The 20,967-nt window shown below is 37.4% G+C and overlaps 1 protein-coding gene across 2 annotated transcripts in view; it reads right to left on the bottom strand.

Annotated features, from left to right (window-relative positions):
• Positions 1–1,542: 1,542 nt before the first annotated feature.
• LOC124165271 (solute carrier family 22 member 8-like) overlaps positions 1,543–20,967 on the bottom strand; it is a 37,350-nt gene continuing 17,925 nt past the window's right edge. The window contains exons 2-11 of one of the 2 annotated variants that reach the window (XM_046542612.1): positions 15,050–15,419; positions 13,423–13,518; positions 12,357–12,744; positions 11,838–12,009; positions 11,437–11,673; positions 9,350–9,564; positions 8,547–8,728; positions 8,210–8,391; positions 6,402–6,459; positions 1,543–1,758 (exon numbers count right to left, since the gene is read on the bottom strand). In XM_046542612.1, the coding sequence (XP_046398568.1) occupies positions 1,729–1,758; positions 6,402–6,459; positions 8,210–8,391; positions 8,547–8,728; positions 9,350–9,564; positions 11,437–11,673; positions 11,838–12,009; positions 12,357–12,744; positions 13,423–13,518; positions 15,050–15,325 (1,836 nt within the window). In that variant the 5' untranslated portion in view covers positions 15,326–15,419 and the 3' untranslated portion in view covers positions 1,543–1,728. The remainder of the gene's footprint in view (positions 1,759–6,401; positions 6,460–8,209; positions 8,392–8,546; positions 8,729–9,349; positions 9,565–11,436; positions 11,674–11,837; positions 12,010–12,356; positions 12,745–13,422; positions 13,519–15,049; positions 15,420–20,967) is intronic. The other variant, XM_046542604.1, reaches the window with a different exon arrangement.

The following is a 20,967-nucleotide window of genomic DNA, read 5'->3' on the forward strand; positions in this document are numbered from 1 at the left end:
GTCAGTTTTTCAAACTATTTTAGTGGTGCCATAAGTTATTACTCCTTTGGACCACAACTCACTCTGTAAGTATAGTCACCATGCTGCATTTTGTACATAGGCCTTTTCTCAGGTTGTCTTTAAAGGTATTCTTTCGTAAGCATCTAAATGGGTTTGGAAGTGGACTTCTATTGGGGCCACCATGGTGCTCATCCTTAAAATAGTATACTTGTATTTATTATGATTGTACATTTTACATTTGTTAGATTTAATTATAGCCAATAATTTTTAAGTTTAAAAATTTTGGTCAATAAAACATATTGGTTATATATTTTTGTTAGTTTTCAAAGAGAAGGCCACTCAGAAGGTGTTGACCAAGATCTTGTTATAAGTAATTTGCCAGGAGAAAGTGCCTTGTTAAGTATTATCTTGCTTTGTTTTGAGTCCATTTTAAGCTATGGTGTTTTCATAGGATTCTAAGAAATTTCAAAAAGCAGTTCCATTGAATTAGGGCTAAATACTCTCGTATTTTATGTTGAGTTGCCCATTTACTTTGCATGAAAAACACAGATTAATCTACCTCATGGTTGTGGCATTTTGTGTTCTGTGTGTTGCTTAGGCAGCTAAGACTTAGTCACACTGTTGTTTCCTTGGTTGCAAAATTGAAATGGGTGGGGTGGTTTAAATGATGAGTGAGCAATGGTGTTTAGTCTCAAAATTCTGAAGGAACTACTTTAAAAAAGAAGCAGTCCTTTCTAGAATGGGAGAGAACAAAGTGCTAGTTTTTCAAATTGTATGTATTGGAGTTAATGCATGCATAATTCTGCTCTTCTAACTTTTCAATTGCGTATTCAATGTGAGCATTTTTTAAATTTTATAATGGTGCACGAAAGTTTTTTTTTTTTTTTTTTTAAGTACAAAGGTAATACGGTACCAGTTGCTCTCTAAAAATGGCTAGATGCATAGATGCTGGTACTTTTAGAAGTCTGGCTTTGCCATTGTTTCTGTTTCAATATCAATTTTGCATGAAATTAGAAATGAACTGGATCTTACCAGTGAGACTTTTGAGATTAAGAAATTAAAAAATTCCCTATTGGGGAGATCACTCACTGAGATGTAATTCAATCTTCAAGTGCCGCCTTTCGTCAGCATTTGATATATTTGATTTGTGCATTATTGGTAATTTTGATCCAATAAATGGATCATTGTTTTTCATTAAGTTGTGCAGGAAGAAAGACCTGCCTGGTCTCCTTTGTTGTTATTAGCTAATGAAGTTTTTAATTCAAAATAAATTTTTATGAAGAATTGGAGGTGTTAATAATTGTTTGAACTCAGTGAATTGCTTTACTTCATCTTCCTGATTATCTGGACATTTAAGCAATGAAAATCTCATTGGTGATTGTCATTTTAGTATTTAATTCTAATGTCAAGCGAAGCTTGTATGCTGTTTGATGCGCATTGGTTTTATTTAAGTTTGTAAGTTTTGAACTACGAAGAAGAATAATTTAAGCTGGTGGGAACTCCAGTAATTTTCTGCCCTTATGATTTACTTATATAACTTGGTAAGTATGAAAAATAATTTTATTTTCTTGTGATGGTAAACAATTATGATACAGGTTTATATGAATATGATATTTTGTACATTTGAGTGATTTTCTTCAGGTTGGGCTGTACTCCCTTAGTGGTCCATATGGTTTATATTTAGTGGAAGATCTCAGTAGAGGAATATGGGCTTCCTCAGCCATGGCCTTAGGTAGGGCAGCTTGATTGTTGGTTGACCTGCCAAAAAAAAGTCCATTTATATAGCAAGCCATCTTTATTGGATGAGCAGGAAAATTAATTCCCATATGGCAATGATTATCTATTCCTTGGGACTTTTGGTTGACATGCTTTTGATTTTAATATAAGGTGAACTCTGAGGTATTCTCAATTAAATGTAGTGGAATGAAGTTGGGGAATCATTTTCTTTCTTTAATTCATGTGCTTACCATGTTGCTGATGGAGGATTAACTTATTTTATCATCGATAAAAATTGTAGGTGGGGTGTTGAAAGTGAATGAAATGAAGATTTGTTTAAATATTATATATTCCTCACTAAACTTAAATATGTAGCAGATATTTACACATTAAGCAATGGACCCGGTCAGAAAAGTGGTGGTGAGGGGAAATTAAAATAACCATCTTACAGTATAAGAAAACAATAATTGTAAGCCCTTCAGGGAATTTTAAAAAGTAGGAGCCTGATGCCAAGTGCCAATTCTCCTTGATGTGTGTATGAATATTGTCAAAAGTAGTGACTTCGGACAATATTCATACAAACTCGGTTACACATCAAAGTGCCATCCTGGAAGTGTTGGCTTTGGTAAATCATTTTTCTCTGGAGTAACAATTCTGTCAGCGAAGAGGTTAATTGAAGCACTAATTGGATTGTATAGGCAACGTCTGTAAATCTCATTTGAATGTACCTGAATTTAATACCCTCGTAAATATTAGCTTAGGACTGCTAAAACAAAGCAGGAGAATGACCAGTCAGGGAAAGTGAGCCATACTTTCATATGATACGAAGGAACAGAACGAAATTAGTAGGTCCTATAATTATCAGAACATTTACAACCTCCACCAACTTTACTTCCCATCCTTTCACATAATTTGTGGCAGAAGCATATTAATTAATATTGAGCGAAGGACTGTGCATGCAAACAAATTTTTTTGGAAGTTTTGCTCCATCATCAGCCCAGTGTATATAAGAAAATTTTTTTCATTGTGTTATTATTTTGTTAAACATATAATAGATAACCACACCAATGTCACCTTATCTTGGTAGTAGACTAAGCATTGCATTTTGTAAATCTAGTGTGTGCAGATTAGATAGTGCAAGTGTTGAATTTGGTCTGAGCGTATTAGTAGGAAGCAAAAATTAATTTTGAGCAGATATATTCTATATGCATTGAGAAATATTACCAATACTTTGTATACCTGCTCATAAAGTTCATTATATTTTTTATTTTTATCTCTGCAATTGTCAACAGTTACTGTCTTCACATACAATTAGGTAAACAGTGAAACTTAAGTCAACTTAATTAAATTTTTCTGTCCTGTGATTCATATTTGATATCCACTTATTTACTTAACCTTTTCCCTACTATACACGTATATATACGTGCGGACATTTCCTGACCCGGAAGACGACGGGCATATATTTACGTGTGAGAATTTCCTGGCCAGGACAACGAAAGCTGTATATATACGTTTTCTAGCTCTCCCCCTTTTAGGGCGGTCGCGGGTTTACGTCGTCTTTGTCTCGGGACCCAACCCTACAGGGTTCAGGATTTACCCTCGGGGTTTAGGATTTACCCTCGGAATCCGGGAGCAGGTACCCGGACCCCTCGCCTTTTATTACCCCTCTTAGCGGTAAGGGACAGCGGTCGTACAATTGTTTATCCAGTCAGTTTTCGAAATAAATATTAGTTCACTTCTCATGAAAAATGAACTAAGAATTGAATTATTTGTCTTTTGAGGAGCGTTTACAATTTTTAAGCGAAATTCTACAATAAATATTAACTTATATCTCGAGTTATGTATAAACATCAACATGGAAATCGTTGCTGCATTAAATGCGTTAATATTGACCTTAGAACTTCCTTTAAAATTTGACAATGCTCAGAAAAAAAATGAGGAATTCAATTCAAAGTCTGCAAGTTACGTGTAAGCAACAATTAAGCATTTGCTAAATATGTATAAGCAATACATAAGTTGACCGCGAACCAATGCCGCAGGTATGGTCATAAACCCGGAAAGGAGGGAGCACAACTACTCTCGAAGTCCGAGATAATGTGGAGTCCCAGCGGGAAGGGGTCGAAAAAGGTTCAGCGAGACCCTTCTTAACGAATGTCCTCCAAAAATGCTCCGTATCACTAGAAAGAAGTCTCTTGGGGCTCAGTACAGCAGTCATGCTAAGACGAAAACTCCGCCATCTCGAAAGGGTTAAACATAATGGTAGCTTCAGGTCATCATGTATTTATGCAATATTAATTTTAAGCATTGGCATATGTAAAGCAATCAGAATGTGTTACTTAATAGTGAATAGATAATAAGTTTTCAGGGAATTGGAGAATGGTATTCTTTTTCATTCACAGTTGAGTAATTCAATCCCTTTTTAAGTGAGTGAGGGCTGCAATTGCTCCTCAGTAGTGACCAATGAGTAAGCACACTACCGTTAAAAGTTGAGTTCTTTTCATAATAAAAGTCTCCTCATGAGTCCTGGACAAGCCCCGCAAATATGGAGTTAAATCTGTCATAGGCCCAGGTTTCGTGCCTGCTTGAGTGCTGGGTAAGGCTCCACATTCTGATTACATCCAACCCTGTTGAAGATGCAACTGGCACAAACCGTTCAGGGCAATTTGGGGTTAGAATGGCACCAGCCATAGCAAGTTCATCTGCTAATTCATACCGAGTAATGTCAAAATGTTATGGCACCCAGTTGTTTTAATTTTGCGTGGGCTAACGTGAATGATAAGAGTGCCTTCTGATAACTGATGTGATAAGTAATCCACCAATTGAAGATGCCCTAACTGGCTCATTGGCTGAAACGACCTTGTGAGAGTCACCTCAGGAATCAAGGCTTGTGCATAGTCACACGTATGCCCATGATTGCAGATGGGTGTTTGCGCAGTTATTTGGAGGTTGCCTGCTGCACTACCCTCATACCTTCTAAACTACACAGCGTTGAAACTTAAGCTGTTATTTTGCTTGCTCTAACAGAAACAAAATGGATGCAAAAGATTATTATGCAATACTTACTCTGAAATCATTTGTTAAGCTCCCAGATTAACTTGCAACTTTGCCGCTGATGGTATAGGATCAACTTAATGCTTGATGGCGATATTTGGTGGAACTTGGTGACAGGAAACAATAAAAGACACACTGTTTTATGTTCCACAGAAGTTTATTTGACCGACCCAGGTTTCGAATATACACTATGTCATTTTCAAAGGTGAATATACATACACAAATTTGCTAGCTTATTCATACCAGGGAGAGGGGGTTAAGGCAGTGAGGAGGCGGTGATGGTGGGAGGGGGAAGAGCTAACGAGGAAATGGATTTCTTAAGGTCAGTGGGGAGCGGTCTAACAAATGCTTTGCAAAGTTAGAGGTTGAATCACCTCTTACCCAACATTTTGTGTGTTCATTTGCCCTAATTTTTATGCCACGTCCAGTCTGACCAATATATGTATGCAGAATTACAATTAGGAATATTACAATACAATTTATATACACCGCTTTGGTCCTTGTCAATAAATTTAGGCTTTGAATTAAATAAAAAATTGCCAACCATTGTCATATTATAAAACGTTAGTCTTACTTTATCTATACGAAACATTCCAGTCACCAGATAAGATAGGGGGCCAAGGAATGGTATTTTCCGTCAAGAGGTTGCAGATCTGTCACTGTTAGGAGATGTAAAGGGCAAGGTTGTGATGGTCTCCATTGCCTCCTTTTTAAGAATCCTATCAAGGACTTTGTCAATCATAACAGATTTATACCCAATTTGAACTGCAATTAATTTTATGGGACTGCAACCATAGCAGCGATTTCAATGTTAAGGTTCTCCACAATCGCGGTGAAGGAAAAAACGTTGGACTTTCTTGAGCATTTAGAAATTTTAAAAGCATGTCGCAATAAAAATGCACGTGTGGTAAACGACCTTTTGTACCCCTTCCACTCCTCTCCTTTATTATCAGTTCTCCTGGACTCAGCACATAAACCCACTGTCCTTGAGGAATCCATTTCCTCGTTAGCTCTTCCCCCTCTCACCATCACTGCCTCCTCACTGCCTTAACCCCCCTCCCTGGTATAAATAAGCTCGCAAATTTGTGTATATTCACCTTTGAAAATGACATAGTGTATATTCGAAACCTGGGTCGGTCAAGTGAACCTCTGTGGAACATACAACAGTGTATCTTTCATTATGTTTCCTGGTGGTATAGGAACTCAACCTGCTTGGATAGTCATTTTTCTCATGAATTGTCATAATTATTTGTGTAAACATAATTTTACTCAGATTCGGTCTTACATTTAAAAGATGATTCAGCCAAAATTGGGTTGATATCTGTTAATGAGGTGAAGGGTAGTGTTAGCTTTAATTAGGGAGAAGCCAATTGTCACCTTTCCCAATATTTTTAGAAACTTCCTGCTGCTTGACAATGCATTCAAAAATGTGGGATCAAGTTACAAGAAGTAATTGGCAATGCTAAATATCAGGAGAACACTTCAGTGCTTAGCTGTTTCCTAAGAAGTGATATTATGTAGATTATTTTTTATTAGACTTTGATGCCGTACAATTGAAGTACAGAATGTGGTGACTAGTATAGTTTGAAATTGAATTTAATGGCTGATAGATCAATTTTTTCTATAAAACTTACTTTCAGTGGTTGAAAGACTCCAATTGTTTCCAGAGGCTCGTTGCAAGCTTCAGAATTTCTGCAATTTGAAACAGATAGGCTTGGCAAAGAAGTATTAGTGGTAAAGTTGAAATAATTAATGCTGTTAAGTAGCTGCTGCATGCATTGAAGATATTTACAAATCAAGCATTCAGTTATGTGCAGAGTTTTGTTTTTTTTTCAACTGATCAACCTTAGAAAGCAAAAAGATTTTAGTTGATGCATTTTGAACAGTATTTCATGCTGTATATGCTCTGTTGTCAGTGCACCTCCACCATGATACATAAAATCTTAATTTCAACAGAAAATATGAACAAATTTTCACTTACATAGCATAACAATCTCTTTGGTTGGAGCTTAGTCTTATATGCATGTACTAAGAATCTGTTAATGGTGGTGGCTGATGAAATGCTTTAGCGTTATGATAGGAGACGGTCCCGATAAAGCAGAAAGACTTTAGTTTGTATTTGAATTATAAATAGTTTTAGCACAGATGGTCAGCCAATTGAAACGAAGTTTGCTAGTAAAATATTTTAGCAGCTGACAAATAAATTCAGGCAGTGAAGCTCAAGATGCACAGTGAGGAAAAATTGCTCTATGCATAATAAATAACAAATGGCTTGTATTCAAACTCCATTTAAGATCTTGGGTGCCCCTCTGTCTAACCATATGTTGATAGCTTTGAAAGCAAAAGTGACAGAATATTACAAATCTAAATTAAAAGTTGAAAATTTTCATTTTATCATTGTGAGAAATTCGCTCAAGTCAGATTTGTTTTTTTATTAATTTCCTAGAGGGAAGTAGAGTATACTCTGAAGAGCACACTTTTCTGGAGGGATTAGAAATTGTGTTGACCTAAAAATATAGGAATTGTCCCAATTTATATTACCTTCATTGAAAGCAAAAACAGGTCATAAGATAGCAGATCATAAGAAGAAACAATCGAAACCTTCACCAATGTACTAAGAGAAGAGTTCTATGCAAACCTTTTTAGTTGATTTTCGTTTCTTACATCACACACTTTATGCAACTATCGACATCATTACCTTAGGTAATATTGTAGAGTATGTCTTTAAGAAAATAGATGACAATTTTCTCCTGCTTTTAAATTGCATTAGTCTTGACCAAAGCGTTGAATGGGTGAATCATGTAATTGTTAGGCTCTTTTTGCTACCTCAGAAATGATTTTTACTGGTTACATCAAACACCTAAGAAAAGCAGGAAAATAGTGGGATGTGGGTGCTCTAGAGATTACAGCTGCCTAATTTTTCTTACTTGCCACAGCTACGCACAATGCATTAGCTGAGGACACCATTCGCTCAGGTCCACCCATCCTGTCTATTTTTTAATATACCTAGTTAGGTACATTATATTTTACCTGAAATTTGTCAATGATGATTATAAATGGCAAACTTAAACGAAAGGTGGAGCTGATTTATTGAAATGGCATGGCTTTCTAATGTGCGAAAATTGAAAACAAAATATGTATCAGAGTAGGCAACCCACGCGCCACCAAAGCTCTCTTGGAAGCAAATTTAATTCCTGCTGTCTATAAGTTAATCTCATGTTTTGTAAACGAGAGAAAGTCTGTAATCTGTAAGAACTATTTGCGAATGTGTGCGGTTCGAATCCCGGTCAAGGCGAATGATTTTTCCTTTGCGGATTTTTCACACAATTTGTGCATTGCGGGTGACTCCGTAAAAGTTATCACCGTGGCTAGTCCTGGTATACTTAAACTTGTGAATGTGTGTTTCTCATTTGAATCTTACCCATTGGTGCATATACATTACCGAAATATGACTCCCGCGTATTTTGATTTGCTATTTTTCCGTGCGATTGAGCAATTTTCAATATCCTCTGCAGTTTCTGGCAATGGTTGGTGCGCAGTTTCAGGTAGCAGGAATGCAAGCCCTCCTCCAAGTAATCCAAGTAAACCCAGAATCAGGAATGGGAGGTAGAATTGCACATCAGCCTATTGTGTTGGAAAAAATGGGAAAAATTTTCAATCTGTAAAAATCAATGTAATTATACCGTGGAAAGATATCAGTTCACATTGGATACCAAAATTTTTTCTGCAGTACTTTTCATGTTTGTTTTACTATATTAGGGAGCGGAGGGGTTATTTACCAAGTAGACGATTAGCGGAGAGGCTAGAGATGCCATGTGTCCAGCAACATGCACAAAACTAGTTCCTTGTCCTCTTAACCTTGTTGGAAGAAGTTCTACGAAGAATTGCAGGCATGAATTGAGAGCTGCAACTACACACAGTCGACCTACCACAGCTATTGCAGTTATCCATGCTGTAGATGCTAATTGGGTAGAAAATAATGGATATATTTTACCAAATGCTGTATGGATTAAGTATAATTATTGGATATTATGCAATGAAATAATGTCGCTATTCATTTTTTCACATGGATAAAAGAAGATTAGTAAAACCATATTCGGCAAGAACAGCCCAAGGGTCTATCTACGGATATGGATACCAATCTAATTTGTTCATAAAACGTATGCATTTTGTTCCATTGCATTTATAACCCACTTTAAATATTTTCATTTCAGAAAATACAATCAGTTTTCAGCCTATTTTCATCAACAGTTCCTCTGTAAAAACTTTAGCCATTAATTTTCCCTTAAAATGAAAATAAGGGGTGATAGGCTATTGGGATTCTGTCTATGATGGAACGTGGACAGGCTGACGTAACAGCAGAAAAATTTGGAGGTCAGCCTTGCTAATTCTGACTGGGAAAAAAATCAGTACAAGGAATCTTATTTACTGTCAAAGATTTCTAGGAATATGCAATTAAAATTATATTGTGTTACATTACATTGTATTATATTGCATCGCAATCTAATTATGTATTACATACTAATATTTTATGTATGAATTGATGCTATTTAATATTTAGGGATAGTAGAATTTGGCTCACATTTTGGTATGGCCACTATGATTAAATATGATATTCCTGAAAGAGCCAGGGGTATTCCAAACGAAGGCCGTCGTCCAAAGCGATTCAATGTGTAGGCAGGTAACATGCATGCTGGGGCTTCCACTACTCCAGTGACACTGAATGTTAAGAATAAGTTGGTTCCAAGATTTTCAACATTTCGGACATGCCCATCGTAAACAACCGTTAGCAGAACCCTGAAAGAAAAAGTACAGTTCATAACAGATTATTGATGCCACTCCTGTTGTCACAGAGATAAATATGTACATATATAGATTTTTAGCAGCTTCTGATGTATTGTCATGAATTACTAACTCAGTTGTAATTACTTGAAGTGAGTGAAGTGGTTGTGTTGACCATTTGGTATTTATTTATGTGCTTTTTTTGGTTTAATTTATCTTTTAAAGTGAAGTCAGCAAATTATTTTATTTTTAAACTTTCATTCAAATTGACATTCCTGAAATTGAATGATTTTGAGAGTGCTTTAGGCCAGTTTCATAATTTTTTTTATCAGGATTGCATTATAACCATAAACATTATAGAATCAGTTACACTCTAAATTTTACTGTCAAAATTCCTTGTGTGATAGCAATGGGTAACCTCAATCATCTCCAGTAATTTTTAGGCTATAAACAGCTCTCATGGAATCTACTGATTGAAATTCGTAGAAAAACTAGACTCATATCAATGACTTTTTTGAAATAGTATTAATAATCTTATCAAATTACAGGGTTCATACCTGCGAGGGGCAGTGGCACAGTGAGGGTGAGTTTTGGAGGATAAAACCCCCCCAGAGCTCAGAGAAATTTTTAAATTCAATCCATTTTACTTGATTGGATTGATATTACTGATAGAATAGTGTAAGGATTAATAAAATATCCCTTAGAAAGCCGTAAAACTCACAATTTTTAATCATTTATCTTAAAATTCCACAATTTATTAATCTCGCACCTACCACTTATCCTGGTGGGTATTCCATACCCCCACACACCCCGGTATTAGTTGCACCTAAACCCCCCCAACCTTAATTCCTAGCTGCACTCCCGGTGAGGGTAATTAGATTGTGGCCAGGGAAAAACTTCAGAGGCACAAAGGTGGTATCACTAGTTGAATGCACGGAGCATTGCTGAATTCAAGAGGCAAGATGGGATATGTGATGGCCCGTGTGTTTTTTGTGTTCAGAAAAAGAGATAATAAGGTGAATATGAGGTTATAAGTGCAAAATTTGTCAGACCTGATGTGTCTGAAAATTAATTTGCGCTAAAAATTTGGCTGAAACTAAGAAGGCTATAGAAAGGAGCTCATAATAATGAGCAGATGATGAGGAGATGCCTGCAATATGTAATGGCGAGCTAATGATAAGTTAAGTTGTTTTTGTGATCATTAATGTGATATTTAGTAATCTCAGATTTTTCAACAAGGACGGCTTTGATTTTTCATTTTTTTTTTAAATATCAACTGGAATATGACTACATTCCTAGGATTAATATATTTTATGCTGCAGTGTACCTTGCTGCATTTTTCTATGAAGTAAGAAATTGAAATTGAAAGTGGAAAGTTGGAATGAACCCTGAATTGAAAGATTTCACGGCAAATATGTTGTGATTTCTGTGTCCAACTCCCAGTGCTACTGTGCAGTCAGGGCCGGATTTACCACAAGGCAAAATAGGCACGTGCCTAGGGGCACCTTCTGTTACCTCATGCAAGTGGCTATGCTTTATCATAAAAATTGGGGAGGGGGTGGGGGTCAAGTGAGGAGGGGCACTCAATCGAGGGGTGCCTATAGTGTAACTTTGGGTAAATCCAGCCCTGTGTGTAGTTCAGCATTGGTGACAACAGTTCCTCAAACATAGAAAGTGTCTTGAGGTCAAAGTGAGTTCTTTGACTATGCCTCCTGAATTATGTGAGAAATTTCTGTCACTAACATTGGCCTACTCCATAGCTCTGGAAAATGCCAACATATACGTGTTATGTTAGTTAATTTTAGGTTGATTGATATCAGCGAGCAGAAATGATCATTGACAGTTCTTTTTCTTACACTATGCCCACCTTCATATTCCTTTCCTCACCAGAGAATCAGCATGAGAAGAACCCTTTTGCGGAGTTTTGGAGTTCTGAATAAGTCTGCGGTAGATGCACTGTACTTTTCTGCTTCTTCTGCCAGCTTTCTCCCTTTCTCTCTTATGTCATCGTCAAAATCTTCTCGTAGCTTCCTTCCATTGATTTTTGCTACCTTTTTCAAAATCTTTGCTGCCCGACTGTGTTGCCCTTTTGATAAGAGCCATCGACTGGATTCAGGCACTACCCTATTAATATCAAAGAAATATATGATAGAAAGTAAAAATGAACTGACAATGCCAAATTTTATAGATAATAAGTAATTCTTTGACTTCCATTAGTAGGTTTTAGGTATTTTTACAAAGATGTTCAAAAAATTTGAAATGTCACCTTTGATTGGGCATATACTTACAGTGGTGCCAGAACAATGGATGCTACTGGTATACATATCAAAATAGAGAAAAGGCGCCAGTCCCATGCCAAGTAGGCTACCCATGGCAAAGCAACCAAAGCCATTGTCAGGAAGACAGCAAAAGGTAAATTTGCCATAAGTGCCCTTTTTTTGGTGTCCACATACTCCAAAACTGCAAAAACAAGGGATGCATTGAGATTATAAACGTCATTAAAGAGTATTGTGATTGGGAGTTTCTGCTAATTTTTAATTTAATCGTAAATTATGTAAAATATCCAGGTATATTTTATTTGTATCATCCCCTTAATTTAAATTATTATTATTAAGTATTTAAGCACATACTGTTGACCTAAATTATGTGCTTGCATTGGGAATCGCATTAATTATGAACCTTTAAAAATAAAATAAATTAATTGCATTGTTTATCTCAATAACATTATCAATACTGACTGTGAATGATTGGGTACTATGTTTTTGCAAAAAAATGTTCCAATAATGTTTCTATATATTTTTACTTACTACAAATATATGCCATCATGTAGCAAGCATCGTATCCCAGGCCATTAAAAAATCGTAGAAGTAAAAACATGGCATATGGAGACATGGAATCATTGGTTGTTGTTATGGAAAAATTTTGTTGATTGACTCCAACTGAAGAGTTAACAAGATGGAGAGTACTGTTCAGATTCATTGGAATTTCATCGTCCATAATGGCGGAAACTTTCGTTGGAATGAATGCTGTTCCTATTCCAGCGGCAGCAGAGACAGTGTTGGCTGCCACCAGAGATGGTACTCTCCCCCACTTGTCAGCGACTGCTCCCAATATGATGCTGCCCAATGTTGCTCCAACAAAGAATGATGCCTGGCCAACTGCTGGGCGCCAGCTATCATTGCAGACCCAGTTCATCTGATTAGGACAAAATTGAACTCAAGCATTTGATTTCAACGCATAGTGCACGTTTATTATTCAAGTAAGTATGTACATGGGTAAAAATTTTTGAGGCTAAAAAAGAAGATAGTAATCATGCCTTCCCATTTATCTTTCCTTTTCAATGCTAGGGGTTGGGCTCACCCGTATCTGTGTTCCCGGAAATGAGGACAGTTTGTTAAAAGAAATGCAATGTGGACTCGTTTTTCTAAACTGCCACCTTCAGTCAAATTCCTATGTTCTACCCTTTTTCAATTTTTAAGGAATGGATGTCCAGGTGATTGCAAACCTGGGTGGGTAGTTACAATTTAAACTAGGTGATAAAATGAGTTTGTTTATTCTTAGAGAAGCTGATAACCCTCTATGGTGAAAGTTGTTGCCATAAATATTGGCTGTTTGCAGTTGCTAATGGTTCCCTGGAATTGTAAAATTTAAACTTCTACTAACTTAGATTTATTCACTTGGCTTAAATTGAACTTAGTTTGATTCAGTTAATTGAACAGTTTATAAATCTTTTGAAATAGTGTACAGACAGTTAATTTTGCCCTAAAATTGAAATATATCTGTACAAATGAGAACATATGGTAATGAATCACTTTTGAACATGCATTGAAAAAGGGATTAAATGTTTCATATAATAGCATAGTTCGTACTTACATCAGAGACAATTGTTGGGAACGTAGCATTTAAATCATACTCCCAACCATACTTGCAAGGTATGATGGACCAAGGCCCAGTGGAGTTTTCTTTAATCTGTGAAAATAATGATTTACAATGATGACATTAGTTTTATAGACTTAAATTGTTGCCATCAATTCTAGATGCACTTAGTTAGAATGTGATTATGAGCAAACAATCTGAAATGGAAAAAAGCTATTTGGACTTGTATTTCAGATTGATAAGAAGATTGAATGATAGAAATTTTATGTTATATCAATGAATTTTTTGCAAACCCCAATTCCTTTGCAAAAGTGATGGGGACTTCTTTATTGGCAATCGCAAAACATGTATCATTTCTAATGGTAGTGAATTGAGAAATAAAAATAATTCTCTGATCCAAAAACTAAAGATGCAATACATACACAATATAAAAATATAGAAAATTGCTATATACATCACGAAAAAGGCTACCTAATGCCTCATATGGATGAGTAGTTTTTTACTGGAGAAAATTACTTTTAGCATCATATTCCAATATAAAAATATGCATTTATGTAATTATAAATTTGGATTGTAATGGAAATGTAGGGGTAGGCCCCCATGTGTAGCATATGGAGGTGTACCATGACTAATTATTTTTATTGGTGGTATAAGCCACTGAGAAAAATAATGTTGTAGTGTAAATCGCTGGTTTAATGCCACCTGTCACAGTTTTATAAATTTTGAACGTAGTTTTTCCTTGGACTAATGGATTTAGCAATTAGGTTTTTCGGCCTATCCAAAATTCAAATAAGTCAAAAAGGCAGAGTTTTAGGCATCAGAACCCTCATTAAAATAATTTTTGTGTGTCACAGGCACATGTAGGAGGGAGGAACCAGGGGTCTCATGCCTCTGCCAAAGTGAAGAAAATTTTAAATGCTTAAGCTGTCCATCGCCTGCCACTTGGAGTTATCACAGTAATTCATATTAGTCTACTAGTTACGTTGTGCTTCCTTATTTTTTTAGATGCATATTTATAATAAATATAAAATTATCATTTAATGCCCTTTACAAGGGGCGGATTCCGCATCAAATTTGAGGAGGGGGGTCACAGGGGTGCAGTTAGGAATTGAGACTAGGGGGGGTTTTCGGCACAACTAATACTGGGGAGTTAGGGGGTATGGAATACCCACCAGGGAAAGCGGGAGGTGCAGGGGCCCTTCCCCAGAAAAATTTAAGAGAAATGGTTCAAAATGGTAAGTTTTACAGCCTTCTGAGGGATATTTTAATAATCCTTACATTATTCTATAAGTAATATTAGTCCAATTAAGTAAAATGGATTAAACTTTTAAAATTCTCTGAGCTCTGGGGGGGGGGGGGGGGTTTATCCCCCAAAACTGGAGGGGTCATGCCCTGGGTTCGGGGAGTGTGGAATCTAGAAAGTAATACTAATCCATTAAGTAAAATGGATTAAGCTTTAAAATTTCTCTGAGCTCTGGGGGGGGGGGGGGTTTATCCCCCAAAACCCCCCTCGCTGCACCACTGCCTCAAACTAAACTTCGCTCTCCCGCCCAACGATATGTTCTATGTGAGGTAGCGCAATGTGATTTCCTGAGGATTGACGAATGATGGAAATTCGACCAACCTGTGCACTCGCGTCTCCAGCGTAGCTTCTGTCGTACATGCTGCATTGGCTCCAGTGACCGTCGGCCGTCGGAGGGATGGATATGGACCGCCGCACGTCTTGCGGAAGGTGGCCGAGTTCCGGCACGCGGCACCAGTGCTCCGGAGAGTGGGCGAAAAATATTTGGCCGCAGTATATGGAGGTGTAGGCGAACATGACTGGGAGAAACACGAGTGATAGGCATTTCTGATATTTTCCAAACCCTCCGACTTCATCGAGAATCCCCTCGAAGTCCATGATTTTTCAGTCCTCCTCCCCGGCAGTGGTCGGCTTGCCAAAGCCCGTGGTGTTGATGTACTTCACGACTCCACGCCGCGTCAGAGTATTTTATCTGAAATGGAATGGAAAGAGATTTTTTATTGGTAGATTCCATCATCTTCTCTGAGCTTAGTGCTGCTATGTTATCTTTGCGAACTCGCGGATGAGCTAATGCAAACTTTTTTAGTTGCTTTTCGTTTCTTGCGTCACACAGTTTACGCAACTACCGGCGTCGATACCGTAGAGTATGTCTTTAAGAAAATGGGTGATAATTTTTTCCTGCTTTTTAAATTGCAGTAGTCTTGATCAAAGAATACGTCATGATTGGAAGTATTAATTAACAGTCGTGCGAAAGATTAATTAAAATTAAATTAGACTATTAACATTCTTCAAATATGACCATTTTCGTGTCCTAATTTTTTGTACCAGGAAGAATTTTCTTTAGCGAAAGCGTATTAGGCCAGGAAACTATTATCCACCGGCGTAACAGCTATGCGATTGTCTTTCTTTTGGGGCTGAAGGAATGTAATTAGCATTGGTCTTTATTAGTATGAATTTAGTTAGGTCACTCGTCAAAAATTGAAAGGGTAAAAAATGTTTTTGTTGAATTAACGTAAAACATGATACCTCTCCTTTTTACTAACAGCGAAATCTTCAGTTGTGAAAAGTAGTTCAAACTCTAAATCTTCTTTGCATGAGAACATAAAGTAACCTTGAGACATTTGATCTCATTTGATATGTATCGAAAACGAATATTCTGTAGCAATGAAATTACTTCGTGCTAATGATAGTGTACTGCTGCTGTTTTAAAATTAAGCTCTCTCTTCCGAATAGGCGTTCTTACAAGAAACTCTGATGTTCATGAAAGTCTTATGTGAGAGAGCTTGGAATCGATAATCATGGTTTTGGGCGAAAAAATTGTGCAATGCTTTGCAAAAATTGTGCAAATGAATTAGGAACCGTCATGGCCTGCGAATCTGACAGATAATAATTTTTCATATTTGATACGGATAAATAATTTTCATAAAATACAAAACTTCAGCAACCCACATTTCTTTAAGCCTGATGAAAAAGTCAAGTCTTAAAACAAATAAAATATCAAGGCTTTCTTAGTGATCACACCTCTTGTGAAAAGGACATGACAAATGCGGCAATGCCAAGGATTGCTCTTTATTACGTGTAATGAATGGTATTTTACATCCAGTAACTCCGTGAAATATGCCCCTGTGCATTCCACATGTGAGTTGAAGGAAGCATGCCTTTAAGGATGTTGAATACTCGACCGGAAGTATACTTCCGGCAGTACGTAATCTATCAAACTTTCATTTTTAATCAGGGAAATAATACTTCATTACGAAAATAGGTGCCGCCGCTGATGTGATATAGTCGAAGGAACTTACATTCTCATCCAGGAGGTGAAAATAATGGCACTCTATACACACATTTAGGCAGTCAAGGAAAATCGACCCTCTCCAAAAGTACCGGAGAATCAAGGAAACGGTACTTAGTTTTAGATACAATGATAGGAAGACGATTATATTCACCTCCTAGGGGCGAAGAAGGGGCCACCTTTTTTTGCGGGTAACGAATACAGGGACCGAGCATCTCGCGGAGTAGAGAGATGCATTTCTACCTACTGCCAATGGCCTCCTCGGGTTGTGGATGATCCACCCAAGTAGGGCACCCTTTTGCTCTTGGGATGTGAAACATCCCTAAAGACGTTAGATTCACAAAATGTTCAACGGCATACGATGGAAAAAGCTTCGGGAATGCACTGGGAAGATCCGAAGGGGTATTCCATATTTCAGTGGCTAAGATGAGATGAACAATTTGGTTCAATTCCGAAGGTAAAATAGTCCGAGCGGGGAAAACCAATGAGATAGATACATCTACAAAAAAGGTAGGGGAAATAGAGAGAGTAAACGTGTGAAGCTGCTGTAAATAATTCTTTGGATTGACTACCAGAGGTGGGAGGGAGAAAAGAGACGCTCTTTTCGAGGTACGGAAAGTACACTATTGAGTGGTTGTATCTACCCAATTATCGTTCATCTCATTAATTGTTAGTGAATCGAATAATTTCTGCGACAGCCGAGAGGATTGTGCTCAGTTGAGTTAAAGACCTCATCACATCGAGTATTTATCATTTTTCGTTGTGGCACTTCGAATTATGCTCTGAAGTGTGGTGGGTCATGAACGACAAGTGTACGTGGGTTCTTAAGAACCAGTTATTTCAGCCGTACGACAGCTGGGAGATTAATGGCTAATTTCAGAGATGAGTCTCGTCTTATAAGAATTTGGCCACGACGCAGCACAATTTTTTCTATCATGAATATGTGACAAGGTCATACCTCCAATGTATAAATTATCTACAGTTTGGTTTCTTGATTGTTAGGTAAGGTCATTGGTTCACTCGTATTCGCATTCGTTGGTGTTGGCGTTAATAGTCCTCGTATTAAACCAGTGCTGATTTTTCGGTACCACCCACTCACCTTTCTGAGCTTGGGAAAATATATCCTTGCCTCGCGATTATGCAGCAAAAATTCAAGGTCTTTCGTTATCTGAAGATGATTATTTTCAAATCAATGAGTAGGAAATTGTGCTGGGAGCATGTACCCTCTCTATAGTCTCTTTCATAGCTGCCGCAATAGAATCTTATTGTAGCGCAATCCTCGCAAGAAAATATCGTATGAGCGCGGTTGTCTTTTAGCTGGAATAATCAGATGTTTACTATCAATTAAAGCTACATTCACAAATAAGTAAGATGGATTTCTACAACGTGAAGGCATCTACTATTCAGTGCATGCATTTGCATATTTATTTATTGAGATGAATAAAATGTAATAGAGATTTGTTTTCTTTCCGCCGGTTGTTGAAGATGAATGTGTGTGAAATGTGACATATTTGATGTGAATGCGCAAATTTTCCTCGGAAATCCGACATAAGGCCATCCAGATCCTGTGACGATTTTATACGTATAACGGTAACCTAGGTTCTTTCGGCTCAATTTGTATAACTTATGTAAGTATAACTCCCTCATTCACATTAATTCCAATGCGAAAAAAATCCCCTGGACCGGGAGTCGAGCCACGGTGCTTTGGCTGTAATTTTTTCGCATTTGAAATTTTTTTCTCATGGCAGTTACTGTGAATTTCACCGCCGTTCACGCAGCAGGTTTGAAATAAAACACTTATTCTGCCAAGCGCTGGTATAGGGGCGTCCATTAATTACCCGCGTGAGGTGTTTTTGGCGATTTTTGGTCCCTCCTCCCTCCTTAGTGATGTATTGTGAGATTTGGCTCGACTCCCTCCCTCTAAACTCACGTGAGATTGTTCAAAATACTTATTTTCAGTGTAAATACATTAATATATGCTTCAATGCCTTGGAAGTACTAAAAAACAATGTTTTAAATTATTTTCATAGAGTAACACGTTTCACTCAATTCGAGCCAGTTTTCTAAAAATTTTACACTGTTTCTTGTGGAAAAAATAACGTGATACTTGCCAGGACCCCTCCCCTATCTCCTCCACGTGAGACTGGGTGAGAATCGGCTCGACCCCTGCCTCCCCCAGACCGCCTCACGTAATTAATGGATGCCCTCTATGAGGATTGGGTAGTGGCTTCTTTGAAGCCCATAATCCCACGCGTTGCCATACTGATGGACTATAAGGGTCCAACAGTTAGCACCATAGGACATCTGTAAAATTGCCGTGGGAATTTAATAACGTGGATAGCATAATGGACTGTGCAGTGGCCTGGAAATTCAAAGGTTCGTGGAACGATTACCAGTCCAGGGAAATTTTTTCTTGTGGCAATTAATCTGAGTTTCACCGCCGTTCAGACGGCAGGTTTGAAATAAATCACGTATAGATATATCTCATATTTCGTAATTTTCATTGGTTTCCATCTCCTGTAAATACTCTTGGTTTGTGCCAACTCAAATTTTCTCTACCTACGATAGCATTTTAAAAGCAGATAGGTTCGAATAAACGATTGTATTCGCAGGAAACTTTCAAACCGTGCAAGACGCACCAAGTGTTTTAGCGGAAAGTAACTTTTTAAAGGAATTTTTGGAACATGCGTCTTCGAACACGGATTGAGAGAACTCGGCCTCAAAATCCTTTTTGAAGGAGCAAAAAATATATTTAAAAAATGAAGAGTAAGGCCAGCAATGTACGGTCATTTGGCAGCAGTGAACGGAGCTAAACCAATCAAAGGACGTGAACAGAGAGGGTGGACCATCCTCAAAATGCTTGGAAGGGACTTACCAGACAAACAACTGATCAGCGAGCTGTCTAACAATAAAGCTGGTTACTTAAAAAGGGGCTCATATCATTCGGAATTAAAAATTTCAAGCTACGAATTCCAAAATGAATCTGGAGCTTGATTAATTTTAATTCAAAACGACTTAATTTATACCATAAATTCCTTGTTTATCAGTAGTTTTGTCTTCTTTTTCGCTTTTATTGCATCTTAGAGGCGTAAAATCCCTATCATTCATTCTCGTGCAACTCGTGTGGAAATGATTCGGGTGATTGCGCAGATTCTGGCGATAGATTACAAATAATATTATTACGCACAGTTAAAATAACCCGATCTCATGTTTGTTTGAATGGGATATTAAACTTCTTTCCATGGCTATGATGCGGAGTAGATATTTGTCCTTTAACCGATTTTCTTTCTGCCTAAAACTGTATAAAAGTTACCTGTGAGTTGCTGAAGGAATTCCCAGTCCACTATATCTTCATCTACCGCCCTCTCTGTTCAACAATGAATTCGAAGGAATTACCTTACTGGTTGAATAAATTAGCTAATAGCTGGAAACACCCTGCAGTCTAGATCTAATCTATTTACATTTTTGAATTAGGAAAATAATAAATTTCTACAATTCCTAAACAATGCACATTTACGCCAGGAATACTCGACACAAAATATTGCGGAAACAAATTCGGCATCTGATGAGAATCAATAATTTTAGGGTGCTACACTCGACTCGAATCATTCACCTCTTGCCCTGAGGACCTCTTAGTGTGCTTGTCTGGCGGTTTTACGCGCTGGTTGGTGTTTTATGGTGTTAAATCTGAAGGTACGGCATAGATTCGGACACTCCATGCACATCTACCACGTCTCTGAAGAAGACGCATTCCGCCTCACTGATCAGTGATGGTAGACGTCGCGTCGGGATGGAAATGCAATTCTCCCATTCCTCGCAGCCGCACCGTGAGGTAGTGCATATTGATCACTTGCTGCGTGCTGTGGAAGACTTGGATGTCCGTTGTTTGTTCCTAACGAGTGGACTTCTTTGGATTGCCTATAGTAATTTCCGATACCAAAGAAACAGACAGGATCAGAAGGAGGGATAAATAGTCCTAACAATTCACTTATTATCGATACTCGCTTTAAAAAATGGGAAACTGAGCGCGAGTGATTGATTTAATTTGATTTCTTGAAAAGCATTTGATTTCTTCGATGGAAATTATATCTCAACGTTGCGGTTGTAGGCGCTAAGAATATCTAGTGTAGGAATTGCTTGAAAGGAAAATTAAAAACTCCTACGGAAAAATTGATTTACGTTTCCTCGTTAACTAACTATAATTTCTTCCCAGATTATTTGTCATTCATTT

Source organism: Ischnura elegans, chromosome 1, assembly GCF_921293095.1.
Source record: "Ischnura elegans chromosome 1, ioIscEleg1.1, whole genome shotgun sequence".
Taxonomy (NCBI): domain Eukaryota; kingdom Metazoa; phylum Arthropoda; class Insecta; order Odonata; family Coenagrionidae; genus Ischnura; species Ischnura elegans.